We start from the raw sequence: 21,856 nt of genomic DNA, 5'->3' as shown, positions 1-21,856 counted from the left end.
TATCAGTCTGCTAGACTGGTACTCGCTACCACCTCTCGGCTTAGTTACTCGATGGGTGCTATGGATGCCCCCATCGAGTAATCGAGGTGGGAGCGAGTACCAGTCTACCAGTCTGCGAACGCAGCGCTCTGTCCGTCCCGTCCAAGTCACCAATGAGCAACAAGTGTTTCAAGCACTCTGATGTGATCGAGCCTGTAGAACAACAACATGAGTAGCTTAGAGAAGAACAGGTCGAAGTTGGTAGCTCTTCTTGCAAAGCCCGGGAGCGGTAACAACTCTTGCGCAGATTGTCTCGATACAGGTATGTGTCTTTAATGAAATATAGTTTAGAACGCGTGTTATGCGTACTCACTAACTGGCACTGCACTCAGGATTTTGCATTTCTGGTTCCATTGCCACTGCCACTGGCACTGAAATTCACTGACACTGGCACTGCCACTGCACAAACTAACAAAAAGATAGTTTGATAAACTGGTTGTGTGTATGCGGTAAGATTGTGTGTTGTAGGAGATTATTTGAACGACGTTTACGTGGAGTTATCGTGTGATACAGAGAGTACATAAATACCGAGACTGATACACAATTCGTGTTTATTTATTATCATTTTAGAATTGAGACTGTCAGCCCAAGTGGCAATGCATGGGGGCATAGTATAAACTATAAGTATAATACTGTACCAGTGCCCCAACAGAATAGGGTGCGACGTGCGACGCGTGTTGTGTCGTGTTGTGTTACATTATTGTATCTAGTGCTATATAATTATATTTCCTAGTTTTGTGCATGTTACAATGGACATCAGCTAGGCAACTGTCAGAGTATTTACCTCCAGTTAATTCTCATGTCATGAATATCTAGGAACCCATCTGTAAAATGTGGATTAATGTCAAATGCTTTATTTGATAACCTGTTCTCATAAATTTTCAAATTCAGTTAGATATACTATCGAATTAAACAACAGAAATAATTTATTGTAACATAGTTTTAATTACATGTAAATTTTCAGTGTTTATCTCTGACAGTGATTACAGCTATTACTAGTGATAAATAATTAACTGTGCACCTGCAGCATCATCAATGCCCTTGGCTTTATGTTGGGCCCAACGTGCAGCATCTGTACAGGAGATGCCCATATTTCGGTCATCACACAAACATGGGTTCGATAGAGCAAAAAGTATATGAACTGTTGAATAGTTCACTGATCTTATTGGAGTGACTCTCTGTTCACAGGATTAGAAATAAAATTGAGAGCAATGGCATTACCTGCTTCTTGTCACTCGACAACTTGTATTCTTTGTAGCTACTAGAATACGCTATATTCTGACTGGTAGTACTACATTTTGCTTAACTAGACCAAAGTTATTCTGGTAAAAATTGTGATTACACGTACTTCAGTCCAATCTCGCGACTATTCTCATATATCTTATAAGCATTTAAATTCGTAATTAGATGTTATAAAAACAACTGCAATAAAATAAATTCCTTTCACAATATTTCTGTTTGCCAATACCTGTATGATTATTCAGCAAAGAAACTACTGCACATGATACTACATGGTATAATATCTTATAAAAGAATTTATCTTGTTAAAATGGATATATGGTAATGGTGAATCGCAATATGGTTTCCCTGAAGTGAAGTGGATCACAAAAGTGACCGAAATGTTCTATGCTTGACTCATTATTCTATATTTAAACTATCTAAGACAAGCGTCCTAATTTAACTGCATAATTAATTATTCATTGATTGATTATTAAAAATGCAAGATACATACAGGTCACATAGCTGCCACAGCAATTCTACATTCCTGATTATATGATGCTGGGCACATTAGGATGATTAATAATGCGTAGTACTAGTAGCTATATGAGTGGCTATGAGTAAAATGCATGATTTAAACCTGCAACATGTAAACAGACCAGTAAGTTTGATGGCAGCATTTTAATGCTTTTGTATGGATGTGTACTCAAGGGGCTAGGTGCCACTTGACACCTTGTAACAATCTGGTTGCATTTGCCATGAATCAACATGGGTGCACCTAGTGCTATCCATTGTAGGTAAACAGAGCTGTTAGATAGCCTAAAAAAAATATCATTCTACTACATCTCTTCACCCTGCTACGCCATGTATGAATTCTATACAAGGGTGAGTGTGAAAGCGTTTAGACTATAAGTCTAATTGATTTTGAAGGGCGAAGAAGATCTAACGTCTGTAAGATTTTGTACCAAAGCATAATCCCATACTACCTCTTTAAATCTGCAGAAGTGGGGAGCCTGCCAGGTAGCAGCACTACGGTCGTCGAAAATTCTTAAATTTATTTCAAGTGCTCTCACGCGGCAGAGCGCATATATGCTGAGCTGGGTTGCCAGATTGATTTGCGGTTCATTTGGTGGGTGAAGAGAGCAGAGGGAAGAGGGTGGAGCGATGGTACACGTCAGTATCTGTAGCCGGCACGGTTAAGCTGATGCTCCACAGCAAACTGTGGTCTGTACGTGGAGCGGAACGTGTTTGGTTTGCTATATAATGGCTGATAGGCTGCAGGTCTATAGTGGCGCTGATTGTATCTGAAATAAACCAGAAAAATGAAGAACTTTTGCAGGCGACCTTTATTTTTCTTCTGTCTTGTTGCTCAAAGTGCTATCTGGCAATATTGAGACAGCTACGTTATTGTGTTCGCTTGTGAGTGGACGAATACAGAAAGTGCCTTTAATATCTGTTTTGCAGGCTAATTTCTTACGTATTGGCACGTGACATCTTTAATGTGATCATGCTGAGTTGCTCAATAAATTGTGCGAAAAGAGTATTGAATCTCATTTTCTGATAGACTTCAGCTGATATAAATGAATGAAAATGGTAATATTGAAATGATATATGAAGTGATAGTGGTTTCTCTACCTAACTTCATTCACTGATTTACAACTTCATTTTATAAAATGTATAGATCTGCCCACTTTAGGTGAGATTATAAACTATAACCAGTCCATGTATGGGGCTTCAGAATTCAAGAAGCCAGCTGTTTGGAATACAGGTCTCCATATTCCGTCGACATTAAAAATTTCTGTATTAGTGCTACCACTGACTGGCCAGTAACTAGGTATAGATTAAAAATAGCAGTATGATATTCAGTTGTTGTAGCAATCTATAGTATACATTTGTGTAAGACGAATTTCATCACATGATTCAGACAGGAAAAAACTTTAACACGATCTTATCACGTTTCCTTAGAGTTTTACTATGAACACATAAGGAGCGATGAAACAATTGGCAAAATTGTGTGAAACATTCTATCTATTGTAACCAATTATCATATATAACTGCAATTTTATAACTTTTAAAGTACATGATGCTTTTTCATTATCCAGGAGTAGGTAAGTTGTAACATATACTGTAGACTGATTCAAAGTCATATTTACTTTAGGCATCTTTTTTAACAGATCCTCATAACAATCTCACTGCTCATAAAATTGTGCTAAGAATCGCATACACACGTACGTTTCCTTTGATGGCTTTGATTCAGTTGTTGCTATCGTATTTTAAAAATGCACACGTTTCTGAATGTGTGCGCACGTTGCGTGTTGGTGGTTGACCAACGGGGCGTCAGGCACACTAACGCCCCGTGCACGCTGGCGGCAGCAGGAGGAGGAAGGAAAGCCTAGTGGTGGCCGATCTGGGTGCCGCGAATGTAAAGCCATGGCTTGCTGAAGTTATAGCTGCACTGTAGCGGGGACGCGCTGTTTCTCTGAAAGGGCTCTGTGCGGTTATACCTGCTGTAGTAGGTCTCGCTCGGCGTGTAGCCGTAGCTCGGCGATGAGCGGTAGTCCGACCTCGACGTGTAGCCGGGCGTCGGTCGGCCGAAGCTGAACGACTTTCCGTAGAGGTAGTCGTAGGCAGGCGTGATGTCGACGCCGTAGCTGCGGCGGCCGTGCGAGCCGCTGTAGCTCGGCTCCAGGTGCGGGTAGAGCTTCAGGTCGGAGTGGTCGCGCGTGTCTGCGGCCCTCTGCGTCCTGCAGCAGACGAAAATACGCTGAGTGAGCGATGGTGAGGTGGGTCATGGGTGGCGGCGGCGGCGGCGGCGGCGCATGATTAATCGGTTGGCCGGCGCGGCGCGGCGGGCTGCGGCGGGCTGCGGCGAGGTGATGAGATGACCGTCGGCGTGGCCGCTTGCACGGGCGGCTGGGCGGTGTTAGTGCGGGTTCTACGTTAGCCACCTCGCGTTATTTGTTGCGCGTGGGCGCGTGCTGCCGACCTGTACAGATTGCCGTAGCCGTAAGAGCCTCCGTAGTTGTTGCTGGTTGGCCGGCTGAAGCTGACGCCCTTGGAGTAGATGTAGTCGGATTGGGGACTGAATTCGCAACCGTAGGTGCGTCGGTGCGTGTTGTGCATCGGCTCCAGGTAAGGGTAGGACTTCAGCTCGTACTCGTCGATCTCCTTTTCTCTGCTAAGATGAAAAGATGCCGGGTTTTGAGCGCGAGACGCGCAGGCGGACGATCGTTGCCGATGACGGTGAGGACACAGAACAGCGATCGGGTTAGCTGCTGTTAGTAACGTATGCACGGTGCTTGCAACAGTCACGACACTACTATGCGTCAGGCGAGAACGTCCCCTGAGCGTGACACCGCGGTGCGGTCACCGAGTGTTGGCTACACACAGCTCAGCATTATGCAGTTAGATGCTTGTTAGGAGATGCAGGGACACAGAGATGGGGGATTCCGGTGCACGGGACGGAGAGAGTGGCGGCGCCACGTGTTTGCTGGCGCCGCGGTGGCGGAGTCTTACGAGAACGATTAGAGTTGAGTAAAGTTCCGCGAAGGTGGTGCGGTCCGTGGTGGCAGTGCGGCGCCCCCTAGTGGAAGCGGCGGGTGACGTAGCCGTAGTGGTCGAGCTGGTTCTTGACAGCGAAGCTTGGCTTGTAGTAGTGCTCGTGTTGGGGCTTGCTGTAGCGCTCCCGGTAGTGGAACGGCAGGTAGCTGTGCGCATACTTCTTGTAGGGCTTGATGTAGTGCGTGTCTACGAGCGGCACATCGTCGTCCATCTTGTACACGTAGATGGGCTTGTAGTGGTATCCCTCGCTCGCGTAGGGAGGATATTTGATACCCGGACGAGTCGTGCGCAGCCCTACCCCCTTGATATAATAGTCGAACGTAGGTGTGCTGTAGCCGTAACTGCGGCCCGTCCAGGTGCTGTGGCGCGGGCCCGCTGCGGCATTGGTTTCAGTCATCTCTGCCGGCTTACCGTCCTCATCCTCATCATCAAATACAAACCTGCCAAAACGAGATTATACAGACATCATACGTGTCAACGTTTCACGCCCCTCCTTTCTTTTGAAGTGATTTCCAAGTAATTTCTTGGCCGAGAGAAGTGAAAAGGTACATATATATATATCAAGAGTGCATAATAGAGATCTCTATTATTAATCTCTATTATGCACTCTTGATATATATGTCTTTACCGTCACAGCAGGTCCATGTCGATTAACCAAGGAACATCGTGACACAATATAAGGAATGTGAGCATAGAGAAAGGATGTAATATGGGTGCAGAGAGTGAAGCACTGTCGAATCAGGAGTGAATAAAAACAAATGTGTTTTTATTCATCCCTGGTAAAATGGAAAGCATATAAGCATATACCATAATAGGCATTTGGGTGTAGCGACAATGTCATTTCAGAATTATATTCATCCGTGGCAGAATGGATATTTGAGCATAAGCATATATACCATATAGGCCTTTGTTTGTAGCGACAATGTCATTTCAGAATTATATTCATCCCTGGCAGAATGGATATTTAAGCATAAGCATATATACCATATAGGCCTTTGTTTGTAGCGACAATGTCATTTCAGAATTTTCAAAAAGTGCTGCAGGTTGGCAGCAATAAGTATAGCACTTAAGTTGGTATGTGTTGTGCAGTTTCTGATCATTGGTTTATAAGTGCCAAAGATTGATACTTGTATAAGATAGCCCCAACTTAGATTAGTTATCCGCAAGATAGGCATCAGTGACATATAGTGGTAGTTTTCGAGAATTCTGATATTGCATTGTTGCCACAACCAATGATGTAATAGTATCAGAATATACATATCTTTATGATATAAATGGTTGTTGCTCCGTGTGCATTAAGTAGCTTCACAGGTCGGATAAACTAGAAATGCATTAGAATTCTGGAGTGATCCAAATAAAATTAAATCCTGGGGAGACAAATAAATGTAGAGGTGAACAGAATTTAGGATGAATGCAAGATGGTGTGAACATTTCAGATCGATTACTTAAAATGGCAATTAAGACTCGTTTAATATTAATGGACTCTCTCTTCAGGGTTTAATTGGGGGGATGGATGGGGGATATGGAAGGGTGCGTGGATTGTGAAAGCGATCATAATATAATAATACACTCCATAAATTGGAAGAGGAAAGTTTTTAGACACATAACTTGTTCCTAGCATCTACATGCACACATGGAAACTACGTAGTTTAGTTAAAATTAACCTACGACAATTTTTTGACATGCTAAGTGTGAGGTAGAAAAAATCATGCATTCTGTACAGTCACAGGTCAGTCATAACATGTAATGTAGAAAAAAACGAGCAACGGTACAAATATTGACACTACCAATATTAGCGTTAACTTATGTATACTGAGTTGCAGGTATACATATGTTTATCGTATCACTGAATATATAGTAGCCATGCTTATTTGCTGTCTAGGATATGATAAACTTGTCGAGATTTACAAATACTATACAAAATCAGATGTGAGTTAGATGTTGTTAAGAGTTGTATTACAAATTCAGGTTTAAAGTATTATTAGAAATTGTTGTAAAAAAGTGCGCAAACCTCTATATAGTACATGAACTCATGAATAAAATTATCGTATGTCGTTCATATGCACATTTGGCCCAAAAAGAAAACTGATTCCGGCAAAATACTCGCTGGCATATATCTATCACCAACATTGTGCATCGGTCTTGTTTGCTATCATTACTGATTACTCTAATCAATACATGAATAAATATTTACACTGCTAATTAATCACTCAGATTCATTAGAGAGATGCCATAGCTCTATATGCAATTGAGACCCGTTGTTTATCGGGGATATTTAGAGCTGAGGTGAACATTTTTGCTGTTTACACATGGTCACCTGTTGTAACGGGGCTGCGGGCGGTAGCTGTAGATAGGCTTCACGTAGGTATCGTCTTCGTAGCTGAAAAATAAACAACACCAAGATCAACAAGGTAAAGCCTTGTCGTGGGCTTCATTAGACGAAAGCCACGTTCTCAAAGGTATCAGAGTCACTCGGTAATATATTAAGACCACATATATACGGTTTCACATAAATCAACGCGTTACGCAAATATAATAAGACAGTTTATGTGCTCTTGCTAATATATGCTACTTTTATTTAGGACGGGCGTTTCCATTTTCTAGGAAACATTGTTCGTGCACCTTATATTCATTATAATTAATTTGGTAAATTGTCAGCGTGAACGGTAACTGATGCAAAAATTAGCTTGCTCCGTTTCTACTAATGGATTGTTGGGTTTATCCGTATCGGGTTACTAGGAGCGAGCGCGAGAGGAATAGGAGGAGAGAGAAATGCGCGAGGCCCACGCGAGAGAGCCACTTGTCACTCCGGTGTATATTTTTAGCCGTGTATTGCACACGGCCGGTGAAGCCTAGTATAATAGCGCTGCGTTCCGCCGTCACTAAGCTATTCCACCGTGAGAGATCACGCGCGAGATTCGGTGATACGTAAGGTATCGGGCTGACCATGCATAGACACTTGGAGTGTTTCAATAAAATAAAATGCTAAATAAATACGAAATCTATTTACTACCAAAGTCTTAATGTTTCTATACTTTCTTTCACCTATTATTGCTGACATTTTCTGCAAATGCCATCCAAATGCTCATCTCCAACAAACGCTGGCTGCCCCCTGTGTGCTGCCGCTGCACACTGACACATAAATATATAGCTATATATATATAGTAAATAGATTTCGTATTTATTTAGCATTATATTTTATTGAAACGCTCCAAGTGCCTGTGGGGCTGACCGTGTCAACGCAGACTCTCGACATTTGCCAGCCGCTGCCTATAGTACACCCCTACATTTTCCGAATTGGGACTGCATGCAGCATCCGGCTTTGCATCTTTGCTGTGGGTTAGTATATATAGCAGTGCACACTCGTCGTATGTTTGCTGAATGCGCTGTTTATGGATAACATCGTTAACACGTGAATCCGCAGAGCATCAACAAAAACGACCAGCTTCCAGTTCCGTGCTGTGTCGATATTTCGAGAACTGTATATATATATATATATATATATATATATATATATATATATGCTGTTTGGCAGCTGTCTCTTTTTTTGTAGAGCACGTGAAAAATTCCGCATTACTTCGGTTTCGCATCCTCCTCCTCCTTCGCGCTCCTATCTCTAATTCCTAGATATATTTCTCTCGTTCTCCATATCTTATTACTCTCCCATCTTTTTCTCCTTATTTCTTTCTCTCTCTCTCTCTCTCTCTCTCTCTCTCTCTCTCTCTCTCTCCTCTCTTCTTCTCTCTCTCTTCTCTCTCTCTTCTCTTTCTCTCTTTCTTTCTCTCTCTCTCTCTCTCTCTCCCCTCTCTCTCCCCTCTCTCTGCCTCTTTCTTTTCCCCACCCCCTCTCTCTCTCTCTATCTCTATCTCTGTGTGTGTCATACTTTCCTCTTTGCGCATCTATCATGTTTTGCCGCAACTAAATCTGATTGTTCCATTTCCGTTGTCCTCTGACTTTATCTATTGATCTTTTCCTCCTCTAATTCTCATTCTTGTTTAATTACGCAATATTTCAACACTTAATTATCAGATGGACTGTTATCAAAATGAAACAAATCGTTTACTTCAGTCGTTGAAAGTAGCGATTCGAAACTACTCAATGGACATTTAGTGAGTCTGTGCTTCCATGTCATCTTTTTTGCATGAGCCGGTTTTTTGTTGCTAAAAAAGATTTGGGACCTAGGTTTTGGGCACCGGTCTTTGCTGCACTGTGATGACTATGTTGGTGTTTTGCTGTGTTGGGCTGAGGAAGTCTAGGTGCACTTCATAATGAGAGCATGACTCACTGCAAGTAATGTACCGAAAATTCCAGTGAACTGAGCGAATAAAGTGCGAGTTGCGGAAAGCTTAGAAAAGCTCGGCGCGGGGGCTGAGTGCAGTTTTGCGGTAGACGTGACCATATATACACACACGCCTGCTCACATATGGCGAACGTCACTCTTAATCTGTTGCCGTGTAATCCAATCTCTCCCCGGTGAAGCCACGGGGCCGGCCTGGTCCACTGTTGGGGAAAGATTATGTAAGGCTGCTACAACGTGGCCGAATACTTGCCTATATTTATGCGATATGCGGCGTGAGTTAGTGCGCGATTGTGCGCCTGCGTTTGCATGTGCGTGCGTGCTCTAGCGTGCGTGCGCGCGGTAGAGCGTGTGTGTGCGTGCAAGTGTGTGCGTATGTGCGTGCGTGTGCGTGCGTGCGGTCGAGCGTGTGTGTGCGTGCGTGCGTGCGTGTGTGCGTGCGTGCGTGCGTGTTTGCGTGTGTAACTCTGTGTGTGCATATGTGTGTGTGTGTGTGTGTGTGTGCTTGTGCTAAATGCTTCCTGGCTAGCTGACACCGTACATGTATCCGTTACAGACAGCTAGCTCATCCTCTTGGTGTGTACCGACTGTATAGCTGCTATGATCCCGATGACGAATTTCTCACATGCTTAAAGCCTTAAATATCAGACGGGGATGGAGTAGATCCAGAGACACGTGTTTAATGAATAATCTGTCATAATGATGCCATACTGTGTGGTCACATAATTCAGAACGCTAAGCTAAGAATTAATCGTTTATAAAGCCTAAAATAATAAAGTATAAAACACGATGCAGTGCATGTATTCTAGTGCAACTATATATAGCTATTCATATCTATGAGCATACTATCAGGCGTGAACAAAAACAAATTAGTTTTTACTCATACTTGATAATATTTCTCGCAAACTTTGTGTGTTTAGGAGTAGAATAATGAACGGCTATAGAAAAAAAAGTGGTTGTCGTCTACATTTATCTGGAGCTTATACATAACATATGAGACACATCTGCAATATGTGATTGTCTATCTCAAGAATAAAAGACACTAACAGAAGACAATGATAGAAAAAGGTGCAATAATTATAAACAAGAAAAAGTAAACAATCTATAAAGATGAAATGAAGCACTGCAAACTAGCAAGCATATATATATATATATATATATTCATGTGCCAGCGGAAGCCTGTATAAGCATAGATTCCAGACACATGAAAAGAAGTGAAATCACAACTCCGCAACCGGGATCCCCTGCCTTTGAAGTATGCAAAAACACTCAATTTGGGCGTTGCACGCTCAAGTTGGGTCTGCACGTTCAGTCAGAAAGGAAAACCACTCCAGTTAACAACTACGCCTGTTGCAGATTGAGTATTGGGGTGGGAGAACATCCCGTGTGCTCATCGCTTCATTCTTTCGGTAACACTGGTCACACAGTAACATGATCCCACGAGAAACTCCCGTGTTCATTGCGCGTCTGTCATGCACGTGTGCAGCCCGCGGGCACGACACAACTCACCCATAGTCGTGCAGGTAGCTGGGGTTCCTGTACGACGATTGTAGGTAACTGGGCCCACCTCTCACCTGGAAATTATTTCAGACGGGTTTTAGTAGCCTCGCGATGAGAGGCGCTCCTAGCGCTAAGCCCAGCAAGCACTCACCCTATTTCATGGAAATAGCTCGGGTTCCAGTAGCTATACTCGTACCAGCCTGGCTGGTAGGAGTACTTCCTAAAGAATGGCGTGCCACCTTTGCTTTTCTTCTGAAATAGTCGTCACGAGAAGAGTAAAACTAGCTTCATCAAGATGGGTCAGGTGAAGTTGATATAAATTTAAAAGGCAATCAGTACGTGATACTGATAGCGGATAAATATGCACCAACTTCACTATCGTCATCTTGGGTAAGTGGGTATATATGTACAATGACATGTTGTATAATATATATATATATTTTTGAGAAATCTGCAATCGATAATTGCAGATATTGTATTATTTATTATTAGCTATTCATACACGATGGGATGGTTAGATTATGCTTATACCGTGAAAGGTTTAGTTGAGTTCATGCAAATGTGTTAAATCCAGGCAATAGCAAAAAGGTTAAATAAATCCAGTGTATTTCTAAACATATAGTAGAAGGACGTCCTACAACTGATCATTTATTTCTCACTCGATGATGCAACAAGAAAAGCAAATTACCAGACTGTTAAATGTAATGGATTCCAGACTTTACAGTTAGTTAGCTTTCGTTATCTCATGGTACATGCATTTGTAATACTAAATTGCTTTAATTATTTTCACCCATTTCAAGTGAAGTTGTCTCTTCTTGCTATGGGGCTTAATTTTTGCAGGAGGTTTGCCCTGGAACATCAACTGTAACTCGATATTGAGCAGGGTTGCATGCACCTCGAATGAGTCAGATTGTTGAACCTTACTATGTACAGTAATATCCTGCGTCACGGAAGTAGTGCATTCCAGTAATAAACGTCTGTAGTGCGAAACTTGGTAACGTCACTCGAATTACATAAATCGAGACGCGTTCATACGGAAAGTTTGTTGGCCAAATTAAGTGGGTATAATCCCCCAAATTTCCCATAATTCAAGCACAATTACGAATGCGAGTAAATTAACACTGTCAAATGTATGGAGTGATTATTTAATGATGTAACACAGAGATCGAGTTTAGAATTAGAACTAATGCCCTGTACCTGGAGTACGTTTTATGCAGGACACTAATTGCAGGAAAACGCACGTGCACACGCAACGTGTAAGTGTGTTTTCTAAGGGTAGGAAGCTGACTTACTATAGCTAGTGACTAATGTAAAAGCTGGCCTGTCTGCATGGTATGTTGGCAGCTGGCTGCATATGATCTGTTAGTTATTAGTGTTATTGCTGGTGATGAAGCACGTGAAATCTTTGGGTAGAAAAACGCATTCATACCTTTTAAACGCATAAGAACGAATATACGTTTCGTTGTATCGCACATTTTAAAAATGGTAATGAATAACAAATTACGTATGGAAGAATTTACGTAACACTAACACAGAATATTATCGTATTTGTAAGTTAGCATAATTTATCTGTACTATGACGTCACTGGAAAGATTACATATAAGAACAGCGTTCATGCACAGAACAGAACAACAGTTATAATGAAAACATGCATTATTAAATTTTCCAAGTATATTCAGTGTTACATCAAGTATTGTACAAGTATTACCATAAACTAAAAATATCTATAAGATGTTCTTAGTCTATGGTATTACCCATGTACATCCGAATATTATCCAAGTACATCCAAATATTATCAAAATTATCCAAGTATATGCACCATTGAACTGTTATCTGTTTACTAGTCTATTTGCAATTGTGCAATGATTTTGATGCGTTATTCGAGAATCAGAACTCACTGAATTTCATCTTGTTTTTAGTTTATATGGAAGGCGTATTTAAGTAAATATTTGGTTATATGAGCGCAAAACAGAGGTTTCGAGACTCCTAAGCATGCAGCACACCTCACCTGCGATTGGAGATAATACATGATAGGTTCCTGCACAGCTATCCAAAATAGAGATACTGAGTGTAGTAGCCTAGAGCTTCACAACCTGACTGTACGAGCACCGCAGATTACCCTCCCACTGTCACTGGCTTCGTTTCCACACTGCTGAAGCCCAGGTTTACAGAGGCAGAAATGTGCATACCCTGCACGGGCCGACATAACTTGCTGCCATTTCGGCGAGGTTTACGTGCTTCAGGGTAACTCTGTTGTAACAGCTGACGGTTCTCCTTCCATGTATACGTGAATGTAATACCCCACGCTTCACTCCCACACTTAGGGACGTCTCCCTAAATATACCGCAATGTATTTTTTCAAGATATCTGAGAATATAATAACGCTGGAGCGTTAAATTGGAGTTGTGGTGCGTCCAGTATTCTGGGGAATATGATATAAGGTGACCCCTCTGCCAAACCGCATGAATTCTGTTGCTTTGCAGGAGAATCATCTTCAATCCTGCCGCACTCAGGGTAGTTCGGGATGCGGCAGCTGAAGTCTAGGCCCAAAATAGGCGCGGGTAGTCTCACTTACCAGACCGAATATTATGTGTCTATTTTTAACAACGTAGCGTGGGCACAGCCAGCTCTAGCTAACGTCTAGCTGTATAGCAAGAGTAACTCACTGATATTGGCTGCCATGTGGCAAGAAATGAAACGATTTTGATCGTTAGTTTTCATGCCGCCAATGAACTGCAGACTTTGCAGCCACCAGCGAGCATATCTAGTTATAGATATAGTTCCATCGTTTGCGTGTATTGTCATATAATATATAATATATATTATATATATACATATACATAACTATAATGAAACTATAATGATACAATATAAATGTAATAAAATATAATAAATAATAATAAATATAAAATGGATTTAAAATGTAAATATATACAAAATTCCCTCCTCCTAACAAATAATATTAATGCATTATAATATATAACATTCCAAGGATCCAGGTCCAATCTAAAATGAAGAAATGGTTTTTTAACTGTTTCAAAAAATGCGGGAAAAGTTGTGTCTAGTAGAAGATTTACATGTGTTCTGTGAAAAAGGCCACAGTTCTATTACAGTTAATGAAGTGGCTGAATAGGAATAGTTTAGTATACTAGTATTTCACATCCTCTGCTGGTTGCCCAGAGGTAATCTCAAGGTGATCTCAATGTATGCAAAGTACATTTTGCACGTGTTGTTATCACGTATGTGATGTTATTGTGATGGCACGATGAGTAGATAGCAAGCAAGAACTATTGTGTGCCTGATTCATATCCGCATGTTAATTTAGATGGCTGATCATGTGAAACTTTTTGTTCAGTTTACAGGTGAATAGCTTCAGTAATTATCCATCAGAGTAAAGTAAAGGTCACTATGAGTTCATGACTACAAAGCTGCTCCAAAACAATAAATCGTTATGAAATCACCTAATTTAAGTGTAGTAGTGTGAGTAAATAAGAACATTGGGAATTAGGGTTCACTCAGGGTCCCTCTGTTGCTTAACCTGATGCTTTTAAGTGTGTTTGCATTTGCAGATCCAGACTGGGCATCTAGCAACTTGGGTGTGTTCCTGTGTACGAAATGCGCAGGCTTCCACCGGAATCTGGGCTCACACATTAGCAAGGTGAAGTCGCTGCGACTGGACAACTGGGAGTCACATCAGGTGGAGGTATGTGTGAGTTTGTATATGCCCCTCGTGCGTCTCTGCAGCGACTATTATAGTTGCTCACCTATTCTTGACTACATGATACGATTATGTGCAATTTGCATTCTAATGCTGCATGTGGCATCCAATGTTCATGATGCGACTAATGTATCATTTCATCACGTGGTGCACTGAAATATTAGGTTCTTGTAGTGAAATGCCATAGGAATCTGTGCGTGATATCCCTAATAAGGTTTCTGGAAATTCGACTCCTATCTGCACTCTATGATAATCTTATTTTATGATTTTACAGTTCATGGACGCTAATGGGAATATGGTAGCAAAGGAAAAATTTGAAAAGAATGTCCCTCTCTTCTACAGGCATCCAGGACCAAATGATCCAGAGTAAGTTCTTTACTGAATCCTGCCAGAGGTCAGACGGTCACTTGTTTACATAGCAAATTATCCCACCTCGAGCTTACTGTAGCTCATAGGGTCTATGTCCCCCAGGGTACTGCCGGAACGTACCCTGGGTACGGCCCGGTATACCGGAACGTACCCTGGTGACTATTTGATATGGTTAGGGTTAGGATTAGGGTTAGGGCTCGGTTTCAGGTTAGGGTTAAGGTTAGGGAGTAGGCGTAGGCGACTCCCTAGACTCGTTAGTGGAGTAGGCGAGGTACGGTCCGGCATATTAGATAGTACCAGGGTACGTTCCGGTATACCGGACCGTACCCAGGGTACGTTCCGGCAGTACCCTTGATTAATTGCAGGTTTTTTGCCGCTACCGTGCTATAATTGGAAATTACCGTGTTGTTGCCTGTACAATTTTCATGCCTAAATTTATAAGTATCATCCTTGTTCAATTGGTATGGAACAAAATCCATAATTACTTTTACATAACCATGTTTTTGTAGTGGGTTGTGCATTCACATGTCCACATAACTGCCATTAATTCTGTAGAAATCCATCCTACCCAACACCCAATAGAAATCATTATTTAGGCATAAAATACCTGTCAGGGTGTACTGGACAGAACTATGTTTTTGCTGCATTAACACCACTTTCCACGCAAGGAAAGAAGCTGGACAATATTCTGTGAAGGAAAGCCAATAATAAACCCATAACATGCAAGCCACCACTGTGTCCAGATATTCGAATTGGCAACTCTGGTTTTAAATCTTTATCTTGTAACTACGTTGATGTGCTCAGTAATCTATCCATACTTCCGCTTCCAAACAAGGCTTCAGGTTGTAACACAAATAAAGCTGCCACAAAATCGACTAAGAATAGCTTTGTCTTTTTTTATTCTGTACAGGAGCCAGATACATTTTATGCTGCTAAGGGTGTCTTCTTGGTTAATCACGGCTTTCTCGTACCGATGGCCGACACCTGTGGAAACAGAAAAACAATGCTATGTAATGTCCTACTCCTAAATCACTGTCCACACAAGTGAATTATTCAATTATCTAACACAGACACTGTAATTGTGTTTTTGCTTGCATCAGAATGCTTTTAAGCAGTTGTATCCATCGTGGATTACTACAACCCACTCGCATAAGAGGTGTCAGTAGGTGTCATCACACACAAGCAAATAAATTTATACACGAGTTTGTATCACAACAAAAGCCGAATCTAATTACCTCCATATTCAAGCTGTCCCTAAACCGGGATAGTAATAAGTGTGGCGATAGAATCTTGAGCAATAATATAAACTGAAAAAAGGTTCTATGGCTATTAGAATGGGGATGTACGTTTCAACTCCTGTGGCTTCCAATGCTATCTGTAGTTGCATAACTCACCTAAGCACCGTCTACTGCGGAATTGGGCCTGGAGCAGCGACCGGAGCCGCAGGGGTCTCTGGCTTAGCATTTTTCTGCTCACTGATTGGTGCAGTTGGAAGCTCCTCCTCCTTGGGTTCAACAATGTTCACCTGCACATCGATGCAACACAGATGTACAGACTCAGAAATTACACTGACATCGATTTGGAAAAATAACACATAAGGTATGTCAACAGGCTGCCCCCTCCCCACATTGGCCAAAGCTACCAAGTATCCTTTTCCTAAACAGCAAATGTACAGTATACTGTAACAGAAAGCTTATGCCATCACATGATGAATAGGCCACAAAACATACCTGGTCAGGAAGAGGCTTCTTGGGTCCAAGCTTGCCAGACGGATCCCATGGCAACATGATCTTTACTCGGATGCCAAGTACACCTATACAGGAGTATTTACTGATGTCGTCGTCGTTTCCGTAGTGTCTTACGTGAGCAGTGGATACGCGCAAAGTACGACCGCAAGGAGTTTACTGGCCCGGAACCTGTACACTACCTGCAAGGAGGCGTCAAGGAGGGATACCTGTACAAGCGTGGCAAAGACGATCACCGCTTTCAGCTGCGCAGGTTCTTTCTCAACGAGCATGACTACACCCTGCGATACTTCGTAAAGGAGGTCAGTGTGAGCGAGTCACGCCCGTCTGCGGCCGTCAGCGCGACAATTTCACATCATGGATTACAGTTGCAAGTGTCCCTAATTGCGCTTTTCGCACAGTCTTTTGCCAACTTTTTACAACTTTTGTGTTACGTTATTTACGAGTGGCCAAGCCGCCAAAGCATGCCTACGGAGTCTGTTTGGTCTTTAAAAGTCTGGGGACTTTGCCTGAATATTCCATTATTGCTTGAAGATGTAAAAGTGAAAAAACCATCGACTCTGATTTTTAGATAATTAGCTTGTAAGTTGTAACTGAAGTGCATTTTATCAGTGTTTTTATTATTTTTTATCGTTCCTGCAGTACTTAAGACTGCATAAATTACAGATTTTAAGATGCTATAAACGAGCCTAATGTCTACTGATATGTGGTTTCATTTTTGCACATTATGATTTCTTGTTTAGGTAAAATTTGTAATGGCTCTAAAAAGCTGCATTCAGTTTAAATCACGGTACTTAGACAGGAAATTATATGAAGAGAAAGTTTTAATGTATTTCCGGATGCATTTGGTTGCCAGCTTTAGCTTCCTGGTAGTGTATGGGCTTAATGCAATAGCTGTAATCTGTGACTGATATTGACTACTTCAGAACAAAGAGCCAAAAGATGTCATCCCCATACAAGATATGAATGCCTGCTTTTGCCCTCTGAAAATGTCCAACCCAAATGGAATGCAAATTACTTACTTGAAAGATGGAAATTCCAGATGCTTGTACCTTTACAGTGAAGATGGAAAGGTACTGCACTCCTGATCTTATCATACAGTATATTCTAAAAGTTAAATCCCTGCAGTATCATATATTTTTACTGGTTCGCATAGCGAGTAGTGAATGGGAGTATTTTGAGTAGCAGCCACATGTGTCAGCAATACTGTTCCACTGCTTCTCTTAAAGGACATCGTTGACTGGTACAATGCGATAAGAGCTGCCAAGATGACACTAAATCGAGTGGCTTTTCCAGGAACCAAAGACAAGGTGGTAAGTGAATGTCTGATTGTTTGTAAACGAAATTCCGACGGCATTGTAAGTTTATAAATATTGTATACAGATTATTATCAAATACGGGTAAAACCATACTAGGGTTATATAAAATGGTAATCTTGTTTGTCATATTTAATTTGGTATTGTATGGTAATAACAAATATACGCATTGAGAACATATACGCAGAACACACATATATATATTATAGTTTGGAACAATCATATCAAGTGAATATATTCTGTGAACATGTATTTTATGAAATGCTTTAACGTCAGTTTGTGCTTGCAGCTAGCACGCCGTCTTGTCAGAGATTTCATCAAGGAGGGTTGGCTGTGGAAGACGGGACCTTCAGGCAAGGAGTCGTATAAACAGAGATGGTTCTCATTAGATGACCGACGACTGATGTACTTCAACCAGCCGATGGTGCGTGATAAGTAGCATCATGGATGGACGGACGAGCGTGTAGGCAGGCGTGTAGGCAGGCATGTAGGTAGGCGTGTAGGCAAGCCGACAGGTGCACAGTCAAGTGCACGGGCAGAGTGGCAGACAGATAGATGGTCAGGCAGGCAGGTAGACACACATAGATGGAGGAGAAAGTACCAGAGACAGAAGATTGTGTCATAGCAGTATCGTCCTTCAACCATATGAACATGGTAAAACTTGCCTTAAATGAAATAATAATCGTCCTGCAGCTTGAAAATACTGGTAATGATACTCTTCCTAGCATACTCATCCCATTAAAGACATGTTTGTTACTCTTCTTAGGATGCTCATCCCGTTAAAGACATATTTGTTACTCTTCCTAGGATGCTTATCCCATTAAAGACATATTCCTAGGAACAGAAGAGGAGGGTTATAAGGTGAGGGAAGGCCTTCCACCAGGATTCAGGGAAAAGGAACAAACGTATGGCTTCACATTAAAGATACCAGGAAGAGAGTTCAAGCTTTGCGCAGATGCACATGATGAGCGGCAGGTTTGTCGAGTTGTTGTCATCTTCGCGAGAGCGACGACTATCACACCAAACTCATTTCATGGGGTTTCGTTGATTACTATGCAAATGATTGTATGACCTTTGTTTATTATCTTTATAACTGTGTGTGCTAGACAGTCAAATACGTCAACGGGTTTAGAGATCTAATTTCTCCTGCCTCCAACTTTTTTCCACCATTTACTTATCATTCGTACCATTTCTCCACCTCCCCAACTCCCTAACCCCCACTCCCCCTTTGGCATTTTGCTTGAGGACCCATTTTATGCAAGTTTGACTGTGGATCTATTTATTTCTGTGTATCTGTGTGCATTTTATTAATATTGCAGTCAAAGTTCATAAATTTGTTATGAGCGTTGGTAGGTAGTGAAAATATTCATCAATCTTGCATTATTTTCTAGTGTTTCCTTGTTAATAGCAGAACTTTTATTGTCATTTTACAGTCGTGGATGAAGGTGCTGATGCAAGTATTCCAGCGCCCCCTATCTCCCCAAGATAACAGTGCCAGGTTTCGGTGAACACAACTGTGCCTCTAGTATATGAGGGCAAGCATATCAAGGTTTTCCTTGCTTTGCCATGTCGAGACATTGATCGGTACTTGTCAGTGTGGTAGGTGGTACCATAGCATGCATTCCTGGATTCAAGTATTTGTTCTTGACAAGTAATAAATTAAGCAGAAATGAACATAAGTGCGTATTATGTTGCCAATGCATGAATTTTATCAATTATTCATGAGGTCTTATTTTATTTTATTATCATGGGTTTTGAAACTATGTAGTGATGCTGTAACTTCTCTTCTGTATGTTAAAAAATGTGCATTTAGATGAATATTGAGCTGCAGCAACATTGAATTTTAAAATTAGAAATCAAGTTAGGTTCAAACGAATTTTAAAATCAATTGAAGTTTATAATTTGTATAATATGTTGTTTTTATACAGTCTCATATATAACAGAATACACGATTTAAAACTGAAATAAATTATACTATTTTTACTATCTAGAGATGTGGTACAAATATGGTTTTTATTACTATTTAAATACACACTAATGTATTTTTGCATTTCTAAAATTGTTTATATATATGTGTATTATAACAGCGAAGAAAGTGTCCTTAGTTAAATGGCGTTAAATTTACAGGCATAATGTATTCAGCAGAAGAAGACACTTGAAACCTATGTGCAAAGTTTCATTACATAACGATTGAGCAAATTATAATCATAATTTGAATTAGTATGTTATTTTCTGCAACTTTTCTGTGTAAAATTTGTCATGAAATACCCGTTTCCTTTTGTCTATCATCCAACTGGTAGCATTCTGTGTTCTGCAGCAGCCACGTTTGAAATTCCACAGTAACTTGTATCTCTAACGTAACTTCTCTAAACACTTTGCTTCTTGAAGTCTGGAAAATATTAAAAATGATGGCAGCTATTGAGTGTGTTTATCAATAGAAATGGTGCTTACCCGCACACTGAATCTATACATGGTTGTGTACGTCATATATTTTGTACTTCTATAAGAATACTAATCCAGAAGAGAAATATGTCGGTATACCGGACCGTACCCAGGGTACGTTCCGGCAGTACCCTGATGGACATAGACCCTCTCAGCGTAACTGTAAGTTAAATAAAACTCTGGGCAGTATTTCGCACGGTACCGTCTTCAACTTACTGTTCGTGATGCAAGATTCCCATTCATAGGAAGGGATAGGTCTCGCCTTTATTTGCTGCTCATGTGCAGGGTATTCTCTGAACTTACTGCAGGATGTCCTGTTGCTCAGAGAGGGCTAACTTGGCCAACACATCCTATCCAAGTATCAAATACCAACAGGAATTCGTCACATTGCCTATGCTGCCGAAACACAATTCCTGTCGTGTAGCGATTTTGTCTGTTACATTTGCTCCGTATTCCAAGTAGTGGAAATCTATTACATACCAACGTTATTGGTATACCCATTATCTTCTGCTAGTGTAGTCTTAGTAATTAGGCTAAAAATGTCAAAAACATTGCTTCTTTCTTCAACCTGTGTCTTATCCATTGAACATTGACAAAGGAACATGATTTCAAAGAAACGCATTTGTCGTATAAGACGTACAATGCAGCATTCGATCCTATTTGAACTGAATCGTGAAATTTATGGAAACTCTAATGCAAGAGAAATGGGTTTCATATTATTTCACAATTTTCATTTCCCCAGATTTCATTTTAATTTCCTGAAACAAAAATATTCATCATATCATCAGCAGTGTTAGGTTTACATTCTTTTTACGAAAATTCAATGTTCTTATGTGGGGTATGACATGTATGAGGTCATATATTGTGTATAAATACAAACTAAGTAAAACACCCTAACCAAAAGCCAAGGTTTTATTCTTATCAAGCCCTAAGGCTAAGCCCAAGCCTTAATGTGAAAGCAATTGAAAGCTTTTCACAATTATGTAATCATTTCATAGTGCGTCACTGTGATTAGTGTGTAGTACAGTAAATATAGTAAGACCATCATATCAGAAGTAGATAATAGGGAATAATAATTCCCTATTATCTACTTCTGATTATATGTAGGTAATGTAGTGCGATATCTCTGTCCTGTTGTAATCAAGCTAGCAACTGGCAGTGTTACAGAGATATTTTTATATTTATGTCTTTTAACTGGTATATTCAATCTGAACTGTGAAATAACTCTAAACGGAGTTGCTTACAGACTTACTCTATATTTGTGGACCTATTCCAATGGCGATAGATTCACTGAAATGTTCTCATGTTGGGGATATAGTCAATACCATGGATCGAGATTTCTATACAGAGCCTCCATGATATACCTATTAGTGCTGTGCGTCGGATCCGACATGAACCAAAAATCCGATCCGACAGCATTTTTGAAAATCCGAATCCGAATCCGAATCCGATAGCTATTTTGAACCCCATCCGAATCCGAATCCGATGGCAATTTTTGAATCCGAATCCGAATCCGAATCCGATGTGTATCGCTAAATCCGATCCGAAATCCGATCCGAAATCCGACCCGAATCCGGAACATAGAAATTGCAAATAGTGTGACAGCATCGTGTAAAATTCGTGTTATAATTTGTTTCAACATCAAACTTT

The 21,856-nt window shown here is 40.9% G+C and overlaps 4 protein-coding genes across 8 annotated transcripts in view; 1 reads left to right on the top strand and 3 right to left on the bottom strand.

The window, feature by feature from the left end:
- Window positions 1–148: 148 nt before the first annotated feature.
- On the top strand, window positions 149–20,233 carry LOC106814909 (arf-GAP with dual PH domain-containing protein 1-like). Its single transcript, XM_014819287.1, has 9 exons — window positions 149–301; window positions 14,186–14,319; window positions 14,609–14,700; window positions 16,558–16,750; window positions 17,375–17,521; window positions 17,678–17,761; window positions 18,054–18,188; window positions 18,572–18,739; window positions 19,198–20,233. The coding sequence occupies exons 1-9, from the start codon at window positions 208–210 to the stop codon at window positions 19,270–19,272; spliced, it is 1,122 nt and encodes a 373-aa protein (XP_014674773.1). The 5' UTR covers window positions 149–207; the 3' UTR covers window positions 19,273–20,233.
- On the bottom strand, window positions 936–13,075 carry LOC106814912 (adhesive plaque matrix protein-like). 5 transcript variants are annotated; one of them, XM_014819293.1, is made up of 6 exons: window positions 12,625–13,040; window positions 10,767–10,867; window positions 7,136–7,198; window positions 4,244–4,432; window positions 3,762–4,001; window positions 936–2,561 (listed from the first exon to the last, which is right to left on the bottom strand). In XM_014819293.1, the coding sequence occupies exons 1-6, from the start codon at window positions 12,643–12,645 to the stop codon at window positions 2,432–2,434; spliced, it is 744 nt and encodes a 247-aa protein (XP_014674779.1). In that variant the 5' UTR covers window positions 12,646–13,040; the 3' UTR covers window positions 936–2,431. The 5 variants fall into 5 exon arrangements, with proteins under 5 accessions (XP_014674779.1, XP_014674778.1, XP_014674781.1 ...); XM_014819292.1 differs by having other exon boundaries at window positions 4,244–4,435; window positions 12,625–13,037; XM_014819295.1 differs by lacking the exon at window positions 10,767–10,867 and adding an exon at window positions 10,625–10,689 and having other exon boundaries at window positions 12,625–13,030.
- Window positions 15,578–21,856, bottom strand: part of LOC106814911 (40S ribosomal protein S3) — a 21,946-nt gene continuing 15,667 nt past the window's right edge. The window contains exons 5-7 of the mRNA XM_014819291.1: window positions 16,434–16,516; window positions 16,098–16,228; window positions 15,578–15,687 (exon numbers count right to left, since the gene is read on the bottom strand). Coding sequence (XP_014674777.1) covers window positions 16,109–16,228; window positions 16,434–16,516 — 203 coding nt within the window. The 3' untranslated portion in view covers window positions 15,578–15,687; window positions 16,098–16,108. The remainder of the gene's footprint in view (window positions 15,688–16,097; window positions 16,229–16,433; window positions 16,517–21,856) is intronic.
- Window positions 19,757–21,856, bottom strand: part of LOC106814914 (N-acetyltransferase 9-like protein) — a 4,509-nt gene continuing 2,409 nt past the window's right edge. The window contains exon 5 of the mRNA XM_014819297.1: window positions 19,757–20,153. Coding sequence (XP_014674783.1) covers window positions 20,022–20,153 — 132 coding nt within the window. The 3' untranslated portion in view covers window positions 19,757–20,021. The remainder of the gene's footprint in view (window positions 20,154–21,856) is intronic.

Source organism: Priapulus caudatus, unplaced genomic scaffold, assembly GCF_000485595.1.
Source record: "Priapulus caudatus unplaced genomic scaffold, Priapulus_caudatus-5.0.1 Scaffold1004, whole genome shotgun sequence".
Classification (NCBI taxonomy): Eukaryota; Metazoa; Priapulida; class Priapulimorpha; order Priapulimorphida; family Priapulidae; genus Priapulus; species Priapulus caudatus.
Note: the sequence above shows the minus strand (reverse complement) of the source record. Positions and strands in the feature narration are given on the sequence as shown.

Coding starts and splice junctions, on each gene's coding strand:
- LOC106814909 (XM_014819287.1), top strand. CDS start 208: ATGAGTAGCTTAGAGAAGAACAGGTCGAAGTTGGTAGCTCTTCTTGCA. Junction 17,762..18,053: donor CAGGAACCAAAGACAAGGTG/GTAAGTGAATGT, acceptor TTGTGCTTGCAG/CTAGCACGCCGTCTTGTCAG. Junction 18,740..19,197: donor ATGCACATGATGAGCGGCAG/GTTTGTCGAGTT, acceptor GTCATTTTACAG/TCGTGGATGAAGGTGCTGAT.
- LOC106814912 (XM_014819292.1), bottom strand. CDS start 12,645: ATGTATTATCTCCAATCGCAG. Junction 4,002..4,243: donor GGCTACGGCAATCTGTACAG/GTCGGCAGCACG, acceptor CGTCTGCTGCAG/GACGCAGAGGGCCGCAGACA. Junction 2,562..3,761: donor AGCGAGACCTACTACAGCAG/GTATAACCGCAC, acceptor GGTTTATTTCAG/ATACAATCAGCGCCACTATA.